We start from the raw sequence: 27600 nt of genomic DNA on the forward strand, positions 1-27600 counted from the left end.
TAGAATATATCAGTGTTTGCATTTGTCTGATTATTTCTTCATTAGATTAAGAACACAAAAAGATATTTTAAAAATTCTTTCTTTCTTTTTAAAAATTGTGGTAAAAAACATGTAACATAAAATTTCGCCTCTTACATTTTTAAATTTGCAGTACAGTATTGTTAATTATAAGTGTATGTTGTACGTTGGATCTCTAGAGGGTATTCGTCATGCATAATTGAAAATTTATATCCATTGAACCCTCCCCAAGCTTCTGGCAATCATCACTCTACTATCTGCTGTTATGAGTTCGACTGTTTCAGATGTCTCATGTTAAGTGGAACCATGCAGTATTTGTTCTTCTGTGACTGACTTATTTCACTTAGCATAATGTCTCAATGTTGATCCATGTTGTTACACATAGCAGAATTTCCCTATTCTTTTTAAGGCTGAATAACATTTCATTGTATGAATATACCATGTTTTTTACCCATTTGCCTATTGATGGACATTTAGGTTGTTTCGTCATCTTGGCTATGTGAATAATACTGCAGTGAATATGAGAGTGCGTGTATCTCTTGAAGATCCCAATTTCATTTTTTTTGGATGTATACCCAGAAGTCGAATTGTTGAATCATATGGTAGTTCTATTTTTAATTTTTTGAGGAACCTCCATAGTTTCCCATAGCAGCTGCACCATTTTACATTCCTACCAACTATGTACAAGAGTTCTAATTTCTCCACATTCTCACTAGCACTTGTATATATATACACACATATATATATGATTAGTGATTTTTATATATATAAATTTCTCTACATTCTCACTAGCACTTATTTATATTTGTATATACAAATTTATATAAAAATTGATGATTGGTGACTTTTTTAACATCTATATTCATCAGGAGCATCGGCTTATAATTTCTTTTCATATGCCTGTCGGTCATGTGCCCTTTGGAGAAATGACTGTTCAAGTTCTTTATTTTCTAATTGGATTATTTGTTTTTGTTTTTTGCTATTGAGTTATAGCAGTTCCTTTTATATTTTGGATATTAACTCCTTGTTAGACATACAATGTGAGAGTATTTTCTCCCATTCTATAGGTTGCACTTTCCTTCAGTTGGTTATTTTAGTTTATTTTTTTTTTTTTAATGTGCAGAAGCTTTTAAATTTGATGTAATCCCACCACTTGTCTATTTTTGCTTTTGTGGCACATGCTTTTGGTGTCATGTTCAAGAATCATTGCCAAGACTAATGTAATGAAGTTTTTCCTTTATGTTCGTGTTGGAATGTTTTACAGTGTCAGGTCTTACTTTCAAGTCTTTAATCCATTTTAAATTGATTTTTGTGTAGGGTGTATGATAAGGGTCCATTTTGGTTTTTTATATGTGCGTATTCAATTTTATCAACCCTATTTGTGGAAGAGACTATCTTTTCCTCACTGTGTATTCTTGATGCCCTTGTCAAAGGTCAGTTGACAACATATGCATAGATTTATTTCTGGGCTTTGTATTCTGTTCCATTGATCTATGTATCTATCTTTGTACCATCACTATACTCTTTAATTACCATATCTTTGTAATATATTTTCAAATCAGGAAATAGGATACCTCCAGCTTTGTTCTCCTGTCTCAAAATTGTTTTCACTTTTTGGGGCCCTTTGTGGTTCCATGTGAATTTTAGGATTGTTTTTTCTATTTTGGTAAAAAATGCCACTGGGATTTTGAGAGGGTTTGCATTTAATCTGTAGATTACTTTGGGTAGTATGGATATTTTAATAATATTTATCTTCCAATCTATGAACATGGAGTATCTTTCTATTTATTTGTATCTTCTTTAATTTCTTTTGGGAATATTTTGCAGTTTTCAGTGTACAAGTTGCTTCCTGTCTTGGGACAGTTTATTTCTACGTATTTTATTCTTTTTTATGCTATTATAAATGGGATCGTTTTCTTAATTTTTTTTGGAGAGTTTGTGGTTAGTGAAACAGAACTCATTTTTGTATGTTGATTTTGTATCCTGGAACCATTAATTCTAACAGTTGTTTTTTTGTGTGTGCATGCATGTGTGTGTATGTTTGTGTGTGAAATCTTTAGGGTTTTCTAAATATAAGATCATGTCATGTCCAAACAGAGATAATTTTACTTTTTTATTTATAATTTGGATGTCTTTTTTTTTTTTTTCTTTGCCTAACTGCTATAGCTAGTACTTCCAGTACAATGTTGCATAGAAATGATGAGAGTGGGCATCCTTGCCTTGTTCCTCAGGCAAGTTTTCAGATTTTTACCATGAAGAATGAGGTTACTTGTGGGGTTTTTTGTATATGGCTTTTATTATGTTGAGGTAATTTCCTTTTACTCCTACCTTGTTGCGAGTTTTTAATCATGAAATTGTATTCCATTTTGTCAAACAATTTTTCTGTATCTATTGGGATGATCATAACATTTTTATCCTTAATTATGTTATTTTTGTATATTACATTAACTGATTTTTGTATGTGGAGCCATCTTGGCATCTCAAGAATCAATGCCACTTAGTCATGGTGTATAACCTTTTAATGTGCTGTTGAATTTAGTTTGCTACTATTTTGTTGAGGACTTTTGTATCTATGTTCATCAGGAATATTGTCCTGTAGTTTCTCTTCTTGTAGTATATTTGTCTGGCTTTGGTATTAGGCTACTACTGATACCTAATCAGTATTAGGTATCTATTACTGTATTAGGTACCTAATCAGTATTAGGTAAACTCATAGACTGAGTTTGGAAGTGTTCCCTCCTATTCCATTTTTTTGGAGAGTTTGATAAGGATTGGCATTAGTTCTTTAAATGTTTGATATCATTCACCAGTAAAGACATCTGTTCCTGGAAGTTTCTTTGTTCGAAGCCTTTTGGTTAGTGACTCAGTCTCCTTACTAGTTACAGGTCAGCTCAGATTTTCTATTTCTTCAAGATGTATGTGTTTAGAAATTTATCCATTTTTTTCTTGGTTATTCCAATTTATCAATGCATAATTGTACATTATAGACTATTATGATCATCTTTATTCTTGTAATCGGTTGTAATGTCTCCTCCTACATTTCTGATTTTATTTGAGTCTTCTTCCTTTTTTCTTAGTAACTAAAGGGTTGCCAATGTTGTTAATCATTTCAAAAAACCAATTTCATTGATTTTTTCTCTTATTTTTATATTTTTGATTTCATTTATTTTTGCTCTAATCTTTATTATTTCCTTTCTACTAATTTTGGGTTTAGTTTGCTCTTTTTTTCTAGTTTCTTGAGGTTCCTTGAGGTAGAATTAAATACTTTATTTGAATTGTTTCTGTTTTTAAAAATGTAGACATTTATCACTATAAACTTGCCACATAGTAGTGCTTTTGCTGCATTCCACAAGTTTTGGTAGGTGTTTTTTTTGTTTGTTTGTTTTTTAATTTATATCAAGGTATTTTTAAATTTCTCTTTTGATTTTTTTCTTGTACCCAAATGATTATTGAAGAATGTTTCATTTAATTTCCACATATATGTGAATTTCCAATTTTTCCTTCTGCTATTGATTTTTAGTTTCATTCCCTGTGGTAGTAATTGATATTCTGAAAAGAGACTTATTTTGTGATCCAACATGTAATCTATCCTAGAATGTATTTTGTGTGAGTTTGAGAAGCATGTGCATTCTGCTGCTGTTGGGTGAAATGTTCTGTATCAGTCGGCTCGGTCAATTTGGTCTATAGTGTTGTTCAAGTATTGTTTTCTTATTGATTTTTAGTTTAAGTGTTCTATTGTTGAAAGTAGGATGTTATCTCCTACTATTATTGTGTTACTGTCTATTTCTTCCTTCAGTTATCTCAATGATTATTACACATATTTGGGTGCTCTGAATTTGCATACATTTATATTTATAATTGTTATATCTTCCTGGTTAATTGACTTTTTAATCACTAGATAATGTCCTTCTTTGTTTTTTGTGACAGTTTTGGACTTAAAGTCCATTTTGTCTGATACGAATATGGCTACTTTTGCTCTCTCTTGCTTAACATTTGGATGGGATAAATTTTCCATACTTTCACTTTCAGGCTGTGTGTGACTTTAAATCTAAAACTAGTGTTCTGTAGACAGCATATAGCTGGATCTTGTTTTTGTTATCCATTCAGCTGCTGTATCCATTTTGACTGAGGAGTTTAATTTATTTACATTTAATGTAACTACTGATAGGGAAGCACTTACTATTACCATTTTGTTAATTGTTTTGTCTTGTAGTTTTTCTGTCCATCTTTTCTTCTCTTGCTGTCTTCCTTTTGTTGATTTTTGTAGTGATAGGCTTTGATTTCTTTCTCATTTATTTTTTAAAAAGTATTTTCTTTGTGGTACTATGGGGCTTACATAAAACATCTAATAGTTATAACAAATATTAAGCTGATATTTTAAGCTAATAACAACTTTAACTTCAATTGGATATAAAGCTCAATTCTTTCACCTCCTTTACCCTTTTTATTATTGTCATATAGTTTTTTTATACTTTTGCCTTTTAACTTGAGTATCAGAATTAAAGGTGATTTATACACAGCCATTACAATATTACAGTATTATCTATTTATTGGTATATTTACTTTTACTAGTGAGCTTTATGGTTTCATAATAATTTCTGCTGCTACCTAGGGTGTTTTCATTTCAACTTGAAGGTCTCCTTTTAGCATTTCTTGTAAAGGCGATATAGTGGTAATAAACTCCCTTGGCATTTGCTTATCTAGGTCTTTATTTCTTCTAACGTTTAATTTTAGATTCAGGGTTACATGTGCAGCTTTCTTATATAGGTAATCTCGTGTCATAGTGGTTAGAAGTACAGATTATTTCATCACCCAGGTACCCAAGACTGGTACCCAAGAGTTATTTTTTCTGTTCCTCTTCCTCCTCCCATCCTCCACCCTGTGGTCAGCACCAGTGTCTATTGTTCTCCTCTTTGTGTCCATGTGTTCTCATCATTTAGTTCCCACTTATAAGTGAGAACATGTGGTATTTTGTTTTCTGTTCCTGTGGTAGCTTGCTAAGGATAATGGGCCTCTAGCTCCATCCATGTTCCTGTAAAGGATGTGATTTTTTTCTTTTCTATGGCTGCATTGTATTCCATGGTGTATATGTACCACATTTTCTTTATCCAGTCTACCACTGATGGGCATTTAGGCTGGTTCCATGTCTTTGCTATTGTGAATAGTGCTGCAACAAACATATGCATGTGTGTTTACAACAGAACAATTTATATTCTTTCGGGTATATATCCAGTAGTGGGATTGCTGGATCAAATGGTAGTTCTGTTTTTAGCTGCTTGAGGAATTGCCAAACTGCTTTCCACAATAGTTGAACTAATTTACATTCCCACCAACAGTGTACAAGCATTCCCTTTTCTTTGCAACCTCGCCAGCATCTGTTATTTTTTGACTTTTTAGTAATAGTCATTTTGACTGGCATGTATCTCATTGTGGTTTTGATTTGCATTTCTCTAATGATCAGTGATACTGAGCTTTTTTAATATGCTTGTTGGCCACATGTATGTCTTCTTTTGAAAAGTGTCTGTTCATGTCCCTTGCTCACTTTTTAAATAAAGTTGTTTGGTTTTTTTTTTTCCTTGTAAATTTGTTTAAGTTCCTTATAGATGCTGGATATTGGACCTTTGTCAGATGTATAGTTTGCAAATATTTTCTCCCATTTTGTAGGCTATTTACTCTGTTGATAGTTTTGTTGTTGTGGTTGTTGTAGTGCAGAAGCTCCTCCTTCATTATTGAAGGACAATTTTGCAGGCTATAGTATTCTTGGGTAGCAATTTTTTTTCTTTCAGCACTTTGAATATATCTCTCTTCTCCGTTTTGTCCTGAAAGGTTTCTGCTAGATATCTACTGATAGTGTTACGGAGACTCCCTTTCATGTGATGAATCACTTTTCTTTTTCTGCTTTTAACATCCTTTGAATTTTGACATTTTTATTATAACCTTTTTTGGTGTGGTTATCTTTGGGTTCTTCCTAGTTGGAGTTTGTTGGCCTCTCGAACTAGGATCTCTACTTCCTTTTCCATATTTGGGAAGTTTTGGCCATTATTTCTTCAAATAAGCTTTCTGCATCGTTCTCTCTTTCTTCTCTTTGTGAGACTCCCATAATACAAATATTTGCAAACTTGATGGTGTTTCCTAAGTCCCTTAGACTTTCTTCACTCCTTCTGTTGTTTTATTTTATTTTGCTCTCTGGGCAATTTCAAATGACCTGTCTCCAAGTTCCCTGATTCTTTCTTCAGCTTAATCATGTTTGCTATTAAAACTTTGTACTGATTTTTTCACTTCAGTTATTTTATTCTTCAGCTCTGAGATTTCTATTTGATTCCATTTTTAATATTTTCTATTTCTTTGTTGAAATTCTCACTTTGTACATCCATTTTTCTCCTGAGTTTTTTGAACATCTTTATGATGATTATTTTGAATTCTTGTCAGGTAATTTAATCTCTCCATTTCATTAAGTTGGTTTCTGGAGACTTATTTTGTTCCTTGGATTGGTCTATATTTTCCTTTTTTTTAATGTGCCTTGCTACCTTTTGTTGGAGTCTGTGCATTTCAAAAAATAGCTTCCTCTCTCACTCTGTAAAAAACAGGCTTTGTATAGGAATAAACCTTCACCAATAGGCAGGTTAGAGATTCTGAGGTCCTCTCACCTCTAGTCTGTGGATACATCTGCAATAGACTTTTAGTGTAAATTCTCAATTAGAGGGATTTACTAGTCGATTTTCTTCCAAGACCTTGTAATCTATTCCTCCTTCTGGAATAGATTATTCCAGAATAATAATCTGGAGCTGCTATTAGCTGCCAAGCTGTCTTTTGTTGTCAGCAGACCCTGGCTTCTAGAATATGTTGGGTCCTGTCAGCACTTGGAGACAGATAAGATAAAAACTAGTCTCTTGGGCAACCCCCCACCCACTCTTCTGCCCCTCTGTCCCCCACCAAAAGCCTAAATGTTCAATGTAAAAAAATGTACAAGCCAAGTCTTTCCCTCCTATGGGACTGTGGGAGAAGCTAGGAGCTGGAAGTTTTCTTCCAGTTGCTCTCTGCTGAGTCAGTGGAAGCAACTGTGGCAAGTGAGTATTATGAATTTTTTTACTAGCCTCTAAGCAGCTGGTTTTGTTCTTGCCTGGGGTTCAGAAGTGTCTTAATTTGTTTCTGGATTTTTCACAAAGGGAATTCGTTCATGTATTGTTGTTGAGTTGGTGACTCTATGGAAGGAGGATCTGGGACTTTCTATTTCATCATTTTGCTCTTGTCACCCTACTTTGTTTTGTATTGAGTCACAATAGGAGGTGCATAATATCAGCTTATCTTGTTAAGTTACTCCACCTTTGGTGATGTTAAGTCTGATCACTTGGTTACAGTAGAAACTGTCAGATTTCTCTATTTTAAAGAATGATTTTTCTCTTTGTAATTAATAAGTAATCTATGGAATTAAACCTTAAGGCTGTGTAATCTTTCACCCAAAAGTTTCAGCAATTATTGATGTTTCTTTTTTCAATCAATTGTTTTCATTGGTGTCTGCAAAAGGATGATCTTTGAATTCCATCATTCTACCTGAATTCATTATCTGGCACTGGTGTTCTTTTCTACAGAAGAACTCTCCTTCTTTATTCATACTTTGAGTATGAATTTTTTTGATGCTCAAATTTTTTGATCCTCCATTTTTTTGATGCTCAAATTATCTCATGTCAAGGGCACTTTTAGCTGATTTCTATCCTGTTTAACACAAGCTTGTTAGTCTTTGAGTGAGTGTTTCCCTTTTTTCTGGTACAAGGTGTTCCAGATGCAATTTGCACTTTCCATGTATCTGACTTGAATTTAGCTTTTTCTCCAAAAAGCCCACTTGCTTTTCGGGAGAAAGAGTATTTAGAAGTTAAAACTTGAGCACTAGCCGAGCTCTTTGCTACTCAGTGTCATTGATTCTAGATAGAGGTAGGAAACCTTAAGTTCTTATTAATCTCCTCATTTCAAATTTAAATACTCTAATTCTCTCTTATTATCCTCCTTTCCGTATTTTTATTCTTTGTTTTACAGCGAAAACTCAGTCCACAACAGCATCAATATTTTCATTTATTTTTTCTATCTGACAATACATGAGAAATATTTCATAATTCAACAAAAATTTATTAATAAAGTTTACATTTTCCATGCAAACTTTTGTCTTATATTTCACTAAATGTATACAGTTAGAACCGTATACTCAAAATTATTTTAATTAATTATTTTGTGTAATATATTACATACATATCCATGTTAGGTTTATTTGTTCATTTGTCTTCAGTTTTCAGGTTTGCTTATTTCTTTCTCATCCTTTTTCATTTATTATTTTGACTACATGTAAAACATTTCATGGTTCAAAATCAAAGCTATAGGCTGGGCTAGGTACCTCATGCCTGCAATCTCAGCACTTTAGGAGGTTGAGGTGGGTGGATCACGACGTCAGGAGATCAAGACCATTTTGGCAAACTCAATGACTAACACAGTGAGACCCTGTCTCTACTAAAAATACAAAAAATTATCCGGGCATGGTGGCACGTAACTGTAGTCCTAACTACTCAGGAGGCTGAGGCAGGAGAATCGCTTGAACCTGAGAGGTGAAGGCAGTGAGCCGAGATTATGCCACTGCACTCCAGCCTTGGTAACAGAGCGACACTCTGTCTCAAAAAACAAAACAAAACAAAACAAAAACAAAACTATGTAAAAAATGTACTTAGTGAAGTGTTTCTCCCACTCATCCCCTTACTTTTCTGCTCTCATTCCACCATCCCCCCATTTTAAATGTAATTTTATTTTTATTAATAATTTAAAAGTTTTAAATTTCTATTAATAATTAAGAAAACTCTTTTATTATTTTTGGTGTGTTTCTCCTGTATTTCTTTTTGTACAAGTAGATAAATATCAATATGTATTAAAATTGCCCACTTTTTCCTCCCTTAATATATTGTGGAAATCACAGTACATCAAATCTTCCTAATTTTATTTGTATAGTAGTTTCATGTATGGCTATACCACAGATTTTTTTAACCAGTCTCTTATGGATGGATGTTTAGGTTGTTCCCACTATTTGATGTACAAATAATCCAGTAATGAATAACTGAAAAAATGTTTGCATTCAGATTGTTCATTAAAAAATTGACTTTGTGGTAATTTCTTCTTTAAGGTAGAGTTCTAAAGGTAGAATTTCTGCAGTGAAGAGCAAGTGCTATGTGGATTTGTTAGATGTTGCTAAATTTCTTCCATTAGGGTTGCACCATTTACTCACTCACCAGGATATATGAGAGTACCTGTTTTCCCACAGACTTGCTAACAGAATATCTTAGCAATCAGTTGAATTTTTGTTAATCTGGTAGATAAGAAATAGTATCTCAATATAATCTTACTTTTCATTTTTCTTATTATGAGTGAAATTGAGCATCTTGTCATAAACTCAATTACTTCAATAAGGTCATATATTAGATGCCATGTTGGGAGAGAATAAAAACTCAGTTACTCAAACCCTCTGTAATCAAGTGAATTCTTTGGTGAGATACTTCCAAGGCAACCAAATTTTCTTTCAAATTCCAAAGATAGTATGTATGTAGTCACGGGAAGTCATGGGAAATGCATTGTCATTTATTTAGAACCTACTATGTGCCAAAACTTTTGCAGTGTATTGTGAATGTAAAATAGAATAAGGCATGATGTCTTCCATCAAGGAAGTCAAAAATTACTGGAAGGTAAAGATAATTGATTATAGGACTGTAGGCAAATTATAATTGGGTTATGCCTGAGTACTATGAGAACACAGAGGAGACACATTAGAAATCAAGCTAGAGGGTTGGGGATGTCTTCTTTAAAAAAATGACGTATGAGTTCAAATTTGCAGGAGGGCATTCCAGATTGAGGTGATAATACTTTAAGACACAGAGTGAGATAGTACAAAGTTTTGTTCAAGGTACTGTGAATTATTCCGTATGGGTGGAGTGAAAGGTGCATATAAGAAGTTACTGGAAAAAAGGATGAGAAAAGTGGACAGGAGCCAGATTTGATTTATTTTTTTCAAGTGAAGAAATTTTCTGTCTATCCTGAATGCTAGAAATAGTATTTAGGAATTAAAATCTGAGCATTTTGCATTTAGTATTTAGGAATTAAATAAATAGTATTTAGGAATTAAAATCTTTGCTACTGGGTGTCACTGATTGTTATGGGAAACTATCAAAGGATTAAACAAAAAATAACATAATATTCATTTCTCCAACTTAATATCTATTTTCTTACATTTTAAGATAATATCCATTCCAAAAACTTGAAAGTTTTCATACTCCTATTTTTCTTAACTATGGAGGTCAAAACGACTTAATCATGCTTTCTTGTGGTTTTCTTAATCTCACAGTGACAAGTAATAACAGTAAGTTCTCACTTAATGTTAATGGTAGGTTCTTGGAAACTGAAACTATAAACAAAATGACATATAACAAAACCAATTTTACCAATGCTTAAATAATCTAAACAACAGTTAATTTCCTATGACATATTTCTGTCCCCCAAAACATCACCCAGCTTCTAAACAGGAACACAAGCATTTTAATATTAAACATTGAAATAAATGTGAGCTCTACATATATTTAGGAAAGGTTAGTAAAAACAAGTAAGATAATCATTTACCCAATTATTCCAGTTTAGGGTTGCTTGGGGGCCAGGGCCTATCCTGGCAGTTCAGGGCACAAGGCAAGAACCGACCCTGGACAATATGCTATTCCATCACGGTTTATACAGGACAGTTAACCTGATATGCACATCTTTGGGATGTAGGAAGAAACCCGAGTATCAGGAGAAAATCCACATAGACATAGGGTGAATGTGCAAACTCCACACAGATTGGCCCTGGATGGGAATTGATTTTTTCCTTATCAATATTATAACAAAATGATATTAAAGGAAACAGCATTATTCAAGGGCCTGCTGTATATAACACCACAGTTAGTAATGAAGAACATTAATAATAGAAAAATAGGGCTGATATGGAGGATAGCAAAGAAATGAAATAAAATGTTTTGGCTTTATAAATTTAAAAGTCTTACCATTTTATAATTAACATCAATACAATGTATTGGTTTAAGATAAAAAGAACATAATTCTTTATTCGTAGTTCTTTAAAAGTACATTACACATTTTTCCTTAACTGCAAGTGTTTATTATAGCTTTTCTCAAAAGGACTAGTTTTTTGCTTTTTAACCCTACATGGAGATGGTTTGCTTTTTCTTAGACAATAGCCTGACATGTTTAACCACTCAGATTTTTTCAGTACCAGGTCACTGAGTCATATCAAGAAGGAATGTGCATCATATCAAGACCAATTTAGCCAGGAGTGCAGAAACAGTGTGTTGTAGTGGGTGAAGCGGTGAACTAAGAGTCAGGAAGAATAGAGTTCTGGTCAGAATACTATAGAAGCTACCTGGAGCGAACTAAATAATCTTTTTGGAACTCTAGTTCACCAAAAATTAGGAGATTGATAGATAACCTTCATGGTCTTTTCCAGTTTAATAATCCTTTGTTCTGTGTCAGGTAAATTTCATCATCACTTGTGAAAACCTGCTAAAGATTTAGGGCCTCTTAAACATTTTCTGAAGTCTAAATTTCATTTACTTGCAAGCAGAGACTCTGCCAAATGCAGTTTTATTAAAACTCGGCTTGTTATTCACATTTGGATATACCTTAAAGCAAGTCATACCCCTGAAATATAACTCTTCATGCATTTAGTCAATCATTAAAATACATTTAGCAACCTCTTATTAGATTCAAACATTGATCTAGACACAATGGAAAGCACAAAGATGAAACACACACAGATTACCTGTGTAATAAGAATGCCCCATTATACAGTAGAAAGGATGCACACACAAATAATCACACTGTGGGGCAGGTGATAGGCAACATATGAGACTTACAGATACAGAACAATTGGAACTGAGTAAATAGAAATTCTATTCCTGTACACCAACAACACAAAATAATTCTATTTTATGTACATCACTATTAGATGATTATTATTATTTTTAATGTAGCATTTATTGTGTAACTCTGTGTGTGTTGTGTCTCTGTGTTCGTGTGTGTGAAGTTTCTGGTTATAACACTAATAGATGTTCACTATAGATATTTTATAAAAATTAGAGGAAGATAATGGAAATCATCTTCAATCATGTGATCTAGGATAACTACTGCTAACATTCTGCTGAGTTCTTTCTAGTTTATTTCCATACTCATATCTTATTTTCTTGTAATTTACTTTTCCCATTGAGAAGATCACAAATATTTCCCATGTCATTAAAATTATTATTATTATTATTTTAGATGGAGTATCGCTCTGTCACCCAGGCTGGAGTGCAGTGGTGCGATTTTGGCTCTCTGCAACCTCCGCCTCCCAGGTTCAAGCAATTCTCATCCCTCAGCCTCCCGAGTAGCTGGGATTACAGGCATTCACCACCATGCCTGGCCAATTCTTGTATTTTTAGTAGAGACAGGGTTTCACCATGTTGGCCAGGCTGGTCAGGAACTCCTGACCTCAGGGGATCCAACCGCCTTGGCCTCCCAAAGTGCGGGGATTACAGGAGTGAGCCACCACACTCAGCCAAAGTTATTATACAACATGTTTTTAAATGCCTGAATCTATCTTATTATAAAGCATATTTTATTGCATAATGCATTTTATTACATAAGGGTGAACATAGTTTATTTTGCTACTGGCCACTCCCCCCTCCCTTTTGGACATTTACGTTCATTCATTCATTTATAAAATATTTTTTAAGCACCTTATAATGCCAGAACTCTTCCTAGTGTTGAGGTTTAGAGTAAACAAAACACAAGATGTAAATGCCCTATTGGAGCTTGCATTCCAAGTGAGTATGGAGCAATACATATATTAAAATGATAAAATTGACTAGTCCCATCTAAGAGAGCTACTTATTCTACTTAGACTTTATAAGCTTCAAAATGAATCTTTTGAGCCTCTCCAAAGAGGTTCAGTTTACTCCCAATCTGTGGGATTGGCTGGAAACCATAATGACTGTTCTCACAGGATTCAGATCAAGCTAATAGCTGCATAGCACCTCCCCTTGCAAGTCTTTGCTAGGAGGATGGTTCTTAGGCAGCTGTTACTCAGTCATAGTTTACAAGTGGGGGGCATGTGGGGATATAAACGAAGAACGGACATTTCACAGAAGATCAGGACTGATATGGGCTGACTCAGAAAGGTGAGCTGAAGCAAGTGGATTCCCTTGCTTGGAAATTCGACCTGAGAATCCGGAGGATGAGGCAGTAAGCAGTTAGATTTGAGGATGAATTCTGATATGGAGAATATGTGATGCATTCATATTGGGCCATTTGTAAGAGTAATTAATGGTCTTGCAGAAATCGTAAACAAGCAGCACTTTTTTAGAAGGAATGTATAATGTGATCAGGTGTACAGAAAAGAGAAAGATATGTGAAAAGCATCTTTGGGTTCATAATAAAGCACTAAGGCAAGATTAATATTAGCATTTCTCATTTTTTTCTTTACCTTCTTTAATTTCTATTGTAAGTAAAGTGACCTCATCAGAAAAATATTTACAGTAGGCCCCATATCAAGGGTTTTGATTAACCATTGTCAACCATGGTCCAGAAAAATTGAATGAAAAATTTCAATAATAAAAAACTCATAAGTGTTAAAGCAATTCTCATTTTTATGGACCTTGCAGCTACCTTGGACTCAGAACACCCTCTAGGTCCTATGATTCCCGAATGTGTAGCTTTCTGGAGTTCCACATTACTTGAAGTAACATTACTTCCTAGAGTCCCATTACCTGAGGTAACTTGAATGAGCCTCTAGTCCTTAAACTATAAGAACTCAACACAGATGAGTCTCTATACGGGAAGACAAATGCATGTGTAAAGAATAGTACACAACAATACATAATTCAGCCCCACTGAATTCAGGAAACAGATTTTCCTTATGCTTTTGACTTGAGCATTTTCTTAATAGGACTCAGATTTCCTTTTTTGAATAGATTCATTTTTCTTTTTAAATCAGGTCATTAGAAAAGTTAATTTCTCTTCCTTAACATAAAAAACTAGGTACAAGGTATTATGTTTAGACACTGGAATAGTTTTGGAAATGAAAGACACATTCTCTAGGACCACAAGCGTACAGCCTAATACAACCCACAATTACGATGCAGGATAATAAGTACTTTGCAAGAGTCTGCAGAGGATGCTATAGAAACACAAGGAGGGGCCTCTAAATCAGAGTAGAAAAGGTTTCCTGAGGATGGTGACCCCTACACTGAGTTTTTAGGATGAACAGCAGTAAACACTATTTCAAAATCCAGTTTAAGGTAGAGTTCTCTGGTCACTTAGGAAAACATTAATTCTTACTGTTTTTTAAAGTTCTATTGCAGATTTGGAGTCAGCTTCCATTCTGATACCTTGATTCTAGGTCTACAATTTCTATAACAGTTTTTGATAATCTTTGATTACCAAAATCACTTCTCCGTTTTCTTCCTCGGCAATATTTCTCTATTTGCCTGATCCCAAGATTCACCTAAAGCACATGGTGAGTATGCAGAGCCCCAGCTCAACCCTGGAGATTCTGATGCATTAAGTCTGGATTTTTAAAATTCAAGCATCTCAGGCAGTACTCACTATTAGGCATGTTCAGGAATTACTTTTCTAGTTTTCTACCCTAGAAAAGTAAAGGGTTTCCTGTTATTAGAATGTGCTCCAGAACTAGCGAATAAAAAAAGAAACATAAAACTTCCCATTAGGACAAAATGTTATTTCCTTTCAGGTGAATTTTATAGATAAGCGCATACACATATACAAATTACAGTGATTTTTTTTTTTCCAATTTCAGTGTGGGTTAATTTCTTTTCATAAAGGCTTTCTTCTTGAGTGAATTCTGTTTTTTTATTTTAGTTGTAATCAATCTATGTGTTAATCCTAGTTTAAGATATTCACTCTATTCACATCCATGTTTATAATAAGAGAAACACAATTTAGATTTAACTTTTAGGGATTCAGGTAGGAGAGTATGTAGGGTATGGTAGAAGTATGTTATATCAAATTGAGAAACAGAGACAAAAAGCATTTAATAAAATGTGTGCATAAAGGGGTTAGCTAATGGTTCTGTGGGATGGTTAATGGTTTCATGAAGGAGGCATAATATTGTTACACAGTCAGGGATTTGCTTCACCTGAATTCCAAACAAATGTAATACCAGAGTGCTTTTTTTTTTTTTTTTTTTTTAAGACGAAGTTTCGCTCTGTTGCCCAGGCTGGAGTGCAGTGGCACGATCTCAGCTCACTGCAACCTCTGCCTCCTGGGTTCAAGCAATTCTCCTACCTCAGCCTCCTGAGTAGCTGGGACTACAGGCACCCGCCACTATGCCCAGCTAATTTTTTGTATTTTTAGTAGAGATGGGGTTTTACCGTGTCAGCCAGGATGGTCTCGATCTCCTGACCTCATGATCTGCCCACCTCAGCCTCCCAAAGTGCTGGGATTACAGCCGTGAACCACCGCGCCCGGCCCATCAGCATGAATCTTGTGGCAATCCACAGCTGCTTTTTTGGATTAATAGGTAAGCACTGACTTTATTATCAAGTGTGTTGAAGGGAGGCAAAGTGTTCTACATCTATAGTTGTTAATGACTCAATACCTGGAGTCTATTTATTCAACAAGTGCATAAGCAAAGACTCATCACATCTTGTGATTAGAAATAAGAACACTGAAGCAAAAAGGTGACATTTTTGTTTAGTGCATTTGAGATGATAATATGGCTCCCACAAGAAGTACAAACCTGTCTAAGCCAGAACTTTTTAAATCAGCATATTAATTAATTGTTATTGCATCTTCCTAAGATAGGTGGAACTGGAAACTTGTTAAAATGAACACTATAGTCTTAGTAGTTCCTTTTGTCTAAGTATATATGTCATATATTATATAGAGTTTAATTTGCTGAGAGCAGATGCAGTCATTGCCAGTTAATCCTTTTTGTTATCTTCGTAAGTTTTAGTTCTTAGTACCCTTCTACATATTATTTTATATAAGTATCTAAAGTAAATAGACTCTCACAATTTTTGAAAATATATATGAGTACTCTGTATAATTGTAAATTGATCAAGAATGTTTGTATCTGGGTATATTACATGTTTGTGTAGAAATCTCATGCCTGTGTGTTGCTAGCAGTGACTCTGGGGTACTTCCAGTGGCTCTCTCCCGTGGTACATCATGAGGTAACTCTCATTACCATCGTGAATCAACAAACACTTTGAGGTCTGTTTCTGACCGATGGGCTCCAAAACCTGATTCAGCACACTTGTAGAGAGAGTCAGTTTTTTTTTCTGGGACAGAATCAAATTAGCAAAAGCTCACGAAACCAATAAATAAAAACAAGATACCATCTATTAGTTTAAAATCGGTAACTGTAAATTAGAGGGGAACTGAAATACTCTACAATTACTGTCTATACAATTAGAGGGCTCTTTCCAGGTAGTCCGGTTACATGGGAAGAATTGATCAATTAAAATAAAACTTATAAAATTATATTGCGAATTATTGTCCCGGAGAGTACAATTTCCTATGATTAACATATTCTTTTCCTATAGTAGGATCTACATGGGAAAGTAAACCATAATGAGGAAGTCATCAGTTGGGTTTAGAATCAGAAAAGGCAGAATTAGAAAAATTGAAATCTTAATGGTTCCAGGTTCGGGGAGCCTGCTAGGTCCACCTCCCACAGCTGGATCTGAACCTCAAAGTCTATTAATCAAAAGCCCTGCATCCAACCTACGTGAGAGGGGTCCAGGCCTGTGACATTGGAAAGGCTTATTCAGAGATGACCAAAGTTTTCTCTCCTCTAGACAGTGCTAACATTCGTCTTTGTATTCTCTATTTTGTTAAATTCACTTGATTGATACTTCTTTCTTTCACAGTGACAAATATTTTGGTAATGTTAGAACATTTCAGGCCAGAGAGTTATTCTGTTTAAGAGTTTTTTACCTTTGCTGTGATCTTTCCAGTTTAACTCTGAGGGGCACCTTATTGTAACCCTTTCTCACCCCATTACTGGTAACTTATTGCACCTTGATATTATGTTGACATATGGTAAAAATTTTAAACCCTCATTAACTAAAGTCCTGTTTATATTTTCATTTTCAGCTCAAATGTATGTGAATGTATTTAAGTGCCATGTGTCCAATACACATCTACCTTTTTGTAGTAAATGATAACTTCACTTGGCATTCTCAGAAAATGGCACTTCTAATTGAGGCCTGGGGTATTAAACTTACAATGGCTGTCTTTCAAATCCACTATAATTAAAATTCATGACTTTCCTGCAGCTAATGTATACTTTGATTCCATCAAGGTTTTCTCATTTTCATCCTGGCCTAATAAAAAATGTCATTTGCTAAATTACTGGCATGCCTTACTGCATCTGGATCTTCCTTAGTTTCAATATAAACTTTATCCAAGCACTTAATTTCAGGATGGAGAATTCATGGGAAACATGCCACTACTCCTTACTCTGTTCTCCAAGACAGATATCACTAACTAATGATAGCAGTTCTCCCTCTGGCTAGACGTGGGCTGAATCCAGATGTGGGCTTCTTAACATCTTGTCTCCAGGTGAGTAGAATTGCTTCCAGTGTTAGAGTTGGTGTGCCAGATAACGTTAGCTTTGGATTCCTTGTTTATCTTGTGGCATCTGACAAGATTTGTCATTTATTTTGAGTCTAGGGACTTTTTTCTGAAAATAATTGTCTACTGAAAGTTTTCTGAATCAGGAAAGAACAAGTTTTGTGCGGCTCCCCCAACCCGCCACCTTTATTCCTATGAGTCTCCTCCTCAAGACATAAAATTGCCAAATAACATTGATAAAGGCCTGAAAAGTAGGGAGGTTTGTTAAAGAATTTGCTCAGTTAGTCCAATTAATGTCCAAGATTAACATAAACTTTACTGTAAGGTTTTTAAAAACAAAGACAATAATTTGGTTTTTAAATTAGTAAAAAGTGTAATATTTCTTATCACAAAATGGATGAAATTCTTAGTATAAATCCATTGTACATGAATGATTTAACTTTGAATTTCTTCCATGCTAAATGAAACTCATTTGGTTTAGAAATTGGAGATAAAATCCTACGGTGAACTTTTAAGAAGTTCATGATTATTTGTTAATACTCCTGTTGCTCTATGATGAAAGTAAATGTGAAACATCAGAATTTTACAGGTGGTAGATTAAAGTGCTTAAAATTATTGGTGAAAATGTTAGCATTTTAAGAGTGTTTTAACTGCTTCTTCAGTTCATAACCAGGCATTGGTTTAACTCTCTTTGACTATGTATTACTGTACTGGTCGAAATGAGAAAAAAGAGAAGAAAGCTGTATAAGGAGATTCAAAATACTTCCATTTGTGAAAATAGGTAAGTTAGAGGAGTTATTATATTTCTGATGTTCAAACCAGAGTTATTTGTATTTTTGGGATCTGAAGGTTGATAAACTTCCAAAAGTCCAAATATCACACTCCTCCAAACTATCCCCATTTTTGAATGCACAAGCAGGGTTTGTCCAAAGATGAGTTACTCTTTCTTCTATCTCATTTTCTAGGAGTTAAAACATAAGTATAGTAGATGAATACAAGCAGAATTAAACACAATAAATCTCCTTGAATACAAGTAGATGGTGAACACTATCTGCAATTTTATTTGCAGGAACTATAAAACTAAGGTCAAGAGAGTGGTTTTGCAAATTTTATTCAATTTATCCCAATCGTATCCAACTTTTTTTACTGATAATTTCTTTTACATTTGGAAATAATAATTTTTTTTCATCTTGAATATTGCCAATGCCAGGGGCAAACCCATACATCTTCTGATAAATAAACTTAGCTTTACTTTTTATGATAGTGATTTTCAAAAGGGAAATAAAATCCCTTCTTTTCCTTATACAGCTTACTTCTATTTGTTATTTCTCTACACAACTTTCTAATACTTGCCTCAAGCAGCAATATATGCAAATGGTTTACTGTGGAGCTGACACACAAGTATGAAGAAGTAAAAGAGTAGCCCATTAAATAGGCCTGCTCTGCTTCAGCATAGGACCTAGCAAGACAAGATCTAACATGAAGTAGAAGATACGGCTATATTTGCTTACCCAATTCTTCTACCCTTTTGCTTCTACATTAACTTTAAATAGTAAAATAAAAAGAATAATAGAGGTAACTGTTGCCTAAATGGAAAATAACAACAACAACAACAACAGCAACAACAACAAAAACTGGTTCCCAGTGGAAATAGGAGAGTTTTACAGGTGAAAAATTTTATTCTCCATAAAAGCTTCTGATCACTTTCCAATGCAGAGGAGGATCCTCTGGAGCACTTCCCTGGTTCTGCCATGAGTTCCTCATGTTACTGCTACTTGTAGAATTGGTTTGTCCCCATTTCTAGATATGGTTCCATTTTGTTTTTACTACTGTTTCAGAGCTAGAACTTCATATTGGCTTGGCTGATGACTACCCAATCCCTAGCCTCTTTGCCAGGGTGATTTTTGCCAGCCCTATTATTTTTAACTATTTATTTGGAGAATAAAGTACTTACAGGGTTGAGGACAACAGTGAAGAAAAGTTCTCCTCCTTGGATACTCTTATCCAGCTCTTTAGGACCCCCTGGATATTCTTTGTAGAAAATGGTGTGAGTGAAAAGCCCACAGGTTTGTCTTGGGAGAACCTGAAGGAAAAATGAAAAAAGTAAGGAAAAGCTTTTTTTTCCAATCAATTTGTTGAAACTTAGCTTTTTGCTCATGGAAGATGATGCACAAGCTAGTGAATTATTCAGGTCTAACTAGTGCCTGGACAATCTATCATACTCTAGGCAAGAGAAGGTGATGCTAATATGGAAGGAATAGTGAAGAAAGTTGAAGAAATATTTTAAAACTAAAATGGGTGTTGTGTTATTTTAGCAACTTGTCTGTTTTAAATATCAAAGTGAGTACTTCTATTATGAGGCCTAGTAGGTTCTAGCATCTTAAGAGATTAAAAAAAAGAAGTAAAAATGAGACTTTAAAAAGGTATTGGATTGTTGTGCCATACTGTAATCCTAATAGGCAAGAATTTTAAGAAAATAGTTTCTGCCAAATTCTGCCATGCATTAGAAAATGAAGTCAATTATCAACTCAATGTGCTCCTTACAGAATGACATTTTAAATTAGAACGAATATTTGAGACACAAATCACAGTGTCTGTTCTCGTCTGAAAGGACTACTGCAGGCTATAGTAATTACCTCAGATTCTAAGTGTGAAGCCTGCCAGTTCCTACAGTAAGAAAGAGATTATCCACTTGGCTTGTTACTTTTAGAAAGTGTAGCAACAAAATGATAAAAGGTCATTTAGTAAAAGATCTTCTCTTCATCCTTTGTATATATATTATCTGCTTCAATTATATACACTTGTGATAAGATTTTTCAAATTTTTACAGCCTTTTGCAATTATAAAAGGTGTGTATTAAAGTTGTGCAAGATGGTAAAGCCTTAAGCAGAATATGTTACAATGACTTCATGGTGACCTGTGTTTGTCACTACACATTTGAAGTAGCAGAACATTAACGAGTATACTTCAGAGAGCTACAAATGTTACAAAATCATATAGGGGCAGATCTTCTGCTTATTGTCCTAAGTAAATCAATCTTCATGTTTTATGTCTTTACTCTTAAAGCACATTTGGTTCAGTAAGTGCTTTCAAAATACTACCTGTCCAGGCCCTCACATGTTTTTCAACCCTGTAGAAATATACTAGTTTTATTTATTTATTTATTTATTTATTTATTTTAGTTTGAATGTGTATTAAAATAAATTTTCATCTAGCCCTTGGACAGTATTATATAATACTGGTTATATAATACAATCTATTGTATAATCTAGTCCTTGGACAGATAGCTCAATCAGTATATCTGCATAAATAAAAACTCTATATATCCTATTTATGTTGGTAAGTTGGTAGAAGTTATATCCTTAGAAGCTATTTTATCTTAATAAAATAGTTACAAAACTTCTGTTTAAGCACAAAATATTAGCTCTGATGATGTCTATGTTTAAAAGCATTATGCATCCTCATTATCCTATCTGTATACAAAAACAATAACAAAAAACAACTAAAGGCAAATGCATTCTAACGGAATTACATTTATTTCCTAACAACTATTATAAATGTAATATTTGGAAATTAAAAATGAAATTTTGAATTTGGAAAGCATTCGGAATAAATAAATGCTTTATATAGCATTTATTCATTTATTTTACAAATATTTATTCCAAACTCTCTGCTAGCCCACAGAATAGAGTTAGTTAAGTGCTAGTGGAACTAGCTATGGACTCTATGTTAATATGTTGCATGGAGTTAGTTTTATGCTAGAATGCTAGATCCATATGCTAGTTCTGTGCCAGTCCATGTGAGAGAGCAGAAAGATATATATTTTCTACTCTTGAAGTATTTAAGCTATATCGGGGTAATGAGAAAGACCCAAAAGATAAATAATAAAATGCTCACATGTGTTAAATGCCATTTAACATTTTAAAAGTGTATGACTATGACTGAATCACTTCTAGGGTTCAGTTTGAGTATTTTGCTTGGAAAATTATAGGATATATACAGAGCCATCTTTGGGACTTGATTGCCTAGCTGATTCTATGCAAAATGAAGAGAGAAGCAAAAAGATGTTTGAATTTTGTCTGTTTCTCAAATTATTTGAATTTCAATGCAGTGAAGAGGAAGTGGCAGGCTTTACCCTGCAACTGCAGGAGCACTACTCCTGCTGAGAGTATGAACCCCATAGAGAGCCCTAGGGGAGTCAGTGGACCACCACAGGAGGCTAAGGAGATAATCAGGAGTGTGGTAAGGGTCATATTCCACTGCCTTGCTCCATAAATGCAGTGGTACCGAATGATGAGCATGTTCCTTGAAACAGCTTTCTTATGCTACAGAAAGGATGAGAAACATTTTTAGGCATTCTGCTGTGGGCTGCCCCCTAGAATTGGTTCTGGGAATGTAACAGTATCAAAATCAAACTTTGAGATGCCGATGAACCCCTGGGAACCTTATTGCTGCTGAAAATAACTGGGAGTTCGTTATGAAAGCCATGATCAACAAGAATCTTGGCCAATGGGAACTGAAGCCAATATCCTGTACCTATGGCTCAATCAGGAGCAACTGCCAACAAATACTTCTGGGGAGATATCAATAAAGACCACTTAGAGGGTTTACAGCAAGATTAATGATAGTCTCTACCAATGGGCATTTCCATTAAAATTAGTAAGTAGACAGAATGTGTAGTCTAATTTCTTAGAGGTCTCTGGCTGATATGGTTAGGGTTTGTGTCCTCACCCAAATCTCATCTTAAATTGTAATCCCCATAATACTCATATGTCAAGGGAGAGACCAGGTGGAGGTAAACGAATCATGGGGACAATTTCCCACGTGCTGTTCTTGTGATAGCGAGTGAGTTCTCACGAGACCTGATGATTTTATAAGGGGCTCTTCCCCATTTGCTCTGCACTTCTCCTTCCTGCTGCCTTGTGAAGAAGGTGCTTTGCTTCCCCTTTGCCTTCCGCCAGGATTGCAAGTTTCCTGAGGTCTCCCCAGCCATACTGAACTGTAAGTCCATTAAACCTCTTTCCTTTATAAATTACCTAGTCTTGGGTATTTCCTCAAAGCAATGTGAGAATGGACTAATATACTGGTTCTTTCCAGAGAGTCATATTCAACAACCAGGGATTAGAGTATAGAGTGCTGGTTTCCATCAAGTCTTGACTGAAGGAAAATGACTCAGTTGAAAATGCAATAAAACTAGGGGTCCAGAGACTTTGGTTAGGGCTCAAACACCTTAAAGTGTAATTGGTGTTTACGTTCTTGATGAAAAAATGATGTGTTGTAGGAATTCAGAGGAGAATAAGATCCCTGTAGGTATGAGTTAGGTATTGAGTTGCTATATACTAAGGTGCTTTGTTTTCAATTATTTAAGATATGGGACTTGATATTGAAGAATAAAAGGAATAGAAATAGGTAGACAGTGGCCAGAAAGTCTCTCAAGGTGGAAAGAATGACACAGGCATGGTAATAGCAATACTATTATGGAGTTTGGTTGGAGTGAGTGTGTTTCAGCTACAGGGAAATAGGAAATAGAAAGGTAGACAGTCCAGATGGTTTTCAGGTACCTGAAGGGCACATTAGGGGATATGGAAGCAACTGGAACTAATCAAGGTTAGGAAGGCCAGGATGATGGCAGCATTTTAGAAAGATTAAAAGGTTGGCACTGTCTATGGGATAGACTGCAGTGAGGTGGTGGAAGGAACCTGTAAATAGATAAAGTAGGAAGCAGCACCAGAGTTAACACATGAAAGTCAAGGAAGTAAATTAAGATGGTGGCAGTGGGAAAGGAAATAAAAAAGATATAAAGGAATTATTGATGAAATATAGACACTGATTGGAAGTGGTGGTGGGGGGAGAGAATGATGTTTGAATTACAGAATTGAATTAAGGATAATAGCACAATCAATAGCTAGTTTGAAGGGAAGATTAATGAGTCCTTTTCAGTTGGATTTGGGAATGGATCATCAGAAAAAAACTGCTCTCATACAACAAAATAATGTGATCTAAAGTTCACTCCTCAGTTTCCTATTTCTAGATGCATTCTCTCCCTAGGAGGGCATATTGGCTCCTTTGGTCTCTACTTGCTTCTCTATTTGAATGGGCTCCTAGCCCTGTTTTCTCTCGCTTATTGTGTAATCAACTGTCTGCTGAACATTTCCCACTTGGAAACTCTCATCCAAGAGCCCACAAGCCAAATATAGAAGGTTTCCACAGATTGCTGCAAAAGCAGACCCACAGGGACAGTTCCATCAAAACAGGAAAGCTGTTAGAGCCTTGATTACCTCAGGATTCATGCATTTATAATATAGATAAAATGTGTTTTCAGAAGAAATGAAAAAATATAACCCAGGTCTTCTAAACTCCCTCTGGTCAGAATTCTGGCAGCTTGAGCCACAGTAAGTTCATTTTCAGTACAGAGGAAGGGCAGATTGGGATAAAATGTGGCCATTATGTCCCCGTCCAACATTTACAACAGTTTTTATTGAGGGAAAAGTCAAGATGGGAGATGATCTAAGCTATATGTCTATCCATTCTGTAATTTTTGCAGACATTGAAAAACTGTCTGAAAAGAAGTCAGTTATAACCTAATTCTAGAGGGTAGACATCTCTTCAGACATATCAGTTCAACAGAGTGTTGCGGTGGCTCATCACATAGTGTTCTTCTGTGGTGTTTCTTCCCAGTGTGTGATTCTAAATTAGGAGGCCCATTCCTAGCTTTACCAGGACTTTCTTAGGGTTCTCTGATTTGGGGAGAAATTAGGATTTCATTACTTACTTTTGGAGGTAGTAGCATATTTTGACAATATACATTTACTGAAATTGTAAAAAACAAAACAGAGAAGCCCAGGATAGAATTAGATGATGTATGCAAATGATTTAATTAACATCACCTGTCATTTTTACTCTGCATTATTATATGTTAATGATTATGCAGGGCTTCACATGTGGCTTCTGGCTGCAAATGGTTGAGTTCTTTTTTTAGCCTGGCATGGTAAATAGAAGAACACAGTTTGACTGGCTTGTCAAAGAGCAGCATGGTTAATATAGACAGAGTTGGTGTTAGCTTTTCATACTGAATAACATTTTGAAGAAGTGATGTCTACTAAAAATTATCTGCAAGTTAAATGTAATTTTTTTTTAGTATTTTAACATCAGTGCCTGCTTACCAGTGGCAATGTCAGTAACGAAACCTTTTTCAGTTATATTTGAAGAATTGAAAAGAAGTGATTTTAATTAAAACATCTTCTGCTTAGATATGACAAATATGCTTCCTGCAGCCTGGAGATTTTCCTACATTTATGCTTCTAGCATTTGTTTTTTTCTTTCTTCAAGTGAGGAATGTAAATCTGGCAGAATTAGTTGTACCCTATGCATACCGGAGGAAGCTCACCATGATGTTTTTGTGGATAAAACCCCTCCGGTATCTAGCTGGTTTCAGATGTGGATATTCTTCAGTGCTGGTGATTTTAATATTCCAGACCTTCTTCCAGGCCTCGTAAAGTTGAACATGTACAGGGTAGACGCCTGAATGATGAGGGGCCACAGCATAGCCCATGTCCGTCGGAATGCCGTGCTCCTAAGACCAAGCAAATGTTAATTAGAGCATGTAAAGATTTATCTTGATCCTATTTTTACACTAAGATTTTCAAATGTACTATAAATATATATGTTTAAATGCATCATTACTTAATTGTGTGGTAAAATTAAAGTGATAAAGATTAACACTGCTAGACGTCATGAAGCCTGTTAGCCATTTCACCAGTCTTTATGTTGATGCATCTATGTTTGAGGGGTGTTGAGACAGAACTAGTGATTTTAATGAATAATTTGAAAGAGCCTCCATTTTGCGCATCCTTGTCACAGCCACCTGTTTTCCTATTGCCCATAACGTCAACAAGTTAAATGTTAGACACTTATTGCAAACAAAACTAAGCACTTCCCACATAATACAACCAATATTTATTAGAGGAACAGAACACATTCCAAGTTCATTAGGCTGCTGATAAGATTTTATTTTGTCTGTACCGTTTTTACCAAGTTTGCCACATTTCTGTTGTCCCCTCAGCATGTGGGCCAGTAGTAACAATGTTCCCTGCCTTCAGAGAAGCACACTCTTTTGACTGGATAATGTAAAATTCAACAGAGTAATATTTTTTTTGAAGTAGAAGTCCTTACAGTGAAAGCTGAAGGTACTCAAACAGCCAGATATTCTGGGAACTTAGTTGATCTGAAGTCAAGCTCTTGCACATAAAACGACTCCAGTTAAAAAAAAGGCATAGCGGAAAATTACACAGGAACACAAAATGAAACGTGTCCTTTATAAATAGAACACCCATGGCTTCAATAGTTGGCAGGTGTTTTTTTCCTCCAAAATTATTTTTTATTTTTCTGTTTATATTTTTCAATTGCTTGGAAAAAATCTTCAAAAATTCCACTCAAATGGTTTTTTTTTAAATTAATGACTGTCTTCATGACAAATAGCAATTTCACATACACAGAATCATAGTATCAGGCTGCTAAATGGTTTAAATTGCAGAAATATGCAGCCAACTGATATGGAAAAAGTTAGAGATATGGTTAGCTTTGTTTTTAAACCTAAACAATAACAGGAGGGGAAGAAAGTATATGCAGTGCCTGAATGCAGAAGGAAAACAGCTTGCCAATGGTTTGCCATTACCTAAACACTTGTTCAAATTCCTTCATATGGCATAAAAGGCCCTCAAAATTTGGTCCCAACCTACCTAGATAGCCTCATCTCCTATCAGCACTCATGACCCCAATTTCTGATGATTTCCTACATATCACTGCTGCATACTTCCTCAACTGGAATGCCCTTTTCTTATCTTATAAACTCTGTTTATTGTTCAAAACTCAGTTCAGTCAGCAGTAGTTGAAGATGCCAAAAACGGGAGCCACTATCTTACTGCTGTGAGAAAGAGGATGGGTGGTATTGGAGGTTGAGTGGACCATTCCTGTGTTTCTGAAGGGTGGGAGGGAAAGTTTCATATTCTTCATTTTATTTGCATCATTTGCAGAAATTACCATAACTACATAACCATCATATTTAGAACTTCACTAAAAATTGAATTGAAATATTTCATTGCTTTTTTCTTACTGGTTTTTAAAAACTCAAACTAAAGTAATTTTTTCCCACTAGACATCCCTTATCAACACATAATTTGTGCTCAACTAAAGTGGTTGAAGGCTAGGGGTATGGTGATAAGGACCAGATGAAGAAAAATGAAATTATACCATAAACATTAAAAAATGAATGATAGGTTAACAACTTTAAAAATGTGCTGAAGTAACTTTATTATTTCTGTAGTGGTTGTTAAACACTATTCTTTTATTTTAAATTTCAACTTTTAGATACAGGGGGTGCATGTGCAGGTTTGTTATATGGAAATGCTGTGTGGTGCTGAGGAGGTTAACAACTTTTCGAAGAGTATAGGAAGAACCAAGGAATAAATTCACAATGACAGGAGCTATGTTATAAAATTCCAGTATATGCAAATTTGTAAGAAATTATGCTGTTCAAAAGCTCAAGGTAGTTTTCAACACCTGCGAGTAGTCAGCTGTGTCTTAAGGACTCACGTGGCATGAAAGGATGGCCCAGCATAGCAGAGACATTTCCCTTATTTTGGATTTAAAAATATTTGGCAACCAATGTATATACAGTTTTTACTTTTTTTCCCTAGCTTTAACACTAAAGAACTACTGTGATTTTTAATTAATTAATTTATTTATTGAGACAGGATCTCACCCTGTTTCCCAGGCTGGTGTACAGTGGTGGTGATCATAGCTTACTGTAGCCTCGACCTCCTGGGCTCAAGCAATCCTCCTATGATAGTTATGACTACGAGTGAACACCAGCACACCCAACTAAATGGGGCTTTTTAGTTTCATCTTTTATTTGTGTGCTGGTGCAGTGTGGCATAG

General features: G+C 34.9%; 1 protein-coding gene across 1 annotated transcript in view; it reads right to left on the reverse strand.

Moving 5' to 3' along the window:
* The window catches only part of NDST3 (N-deacetylase/N-sulfotransferase (heparan glucosaminyl) 3), a 242460-nt gene that overhangs the window by 108350 nt on the left and 106510 nt on the right, over positions 1–27600 (reverse strand). Inside the window, exons 5-6 of the mRNA XM_011977608.1 lie at positions 25052–25237; positions 19619–19747 (exon numbers count right to left, since the gene is read on the reverse strand). Of these exons, the coding sequence (XP_011832998.1) occupies positions 19619–19747; positions 25052–25237 (315 nt within the window). The remainder of the gene's footprint in view (positions 1–19618; positions 19748–25051; positions 25238–27600) is intronic.

Source organism: Mandrillus leucophaeus, unplaced genomic scaffold, assembly GCF_000951045.1.
Source record: "Mandrillus leucophaeus isolate KB7577 unplaced genomic scaffold, Mleu.le_1.0 Scaffold181, whole genome shotgun sequence".
Classification (NCBI taxonomy): Eukaryota; Metazoa; Chordata; class Mammalia; order Primates; family Cercopithecidae; genus Mandrillus; species Mandrillus leucophaeus.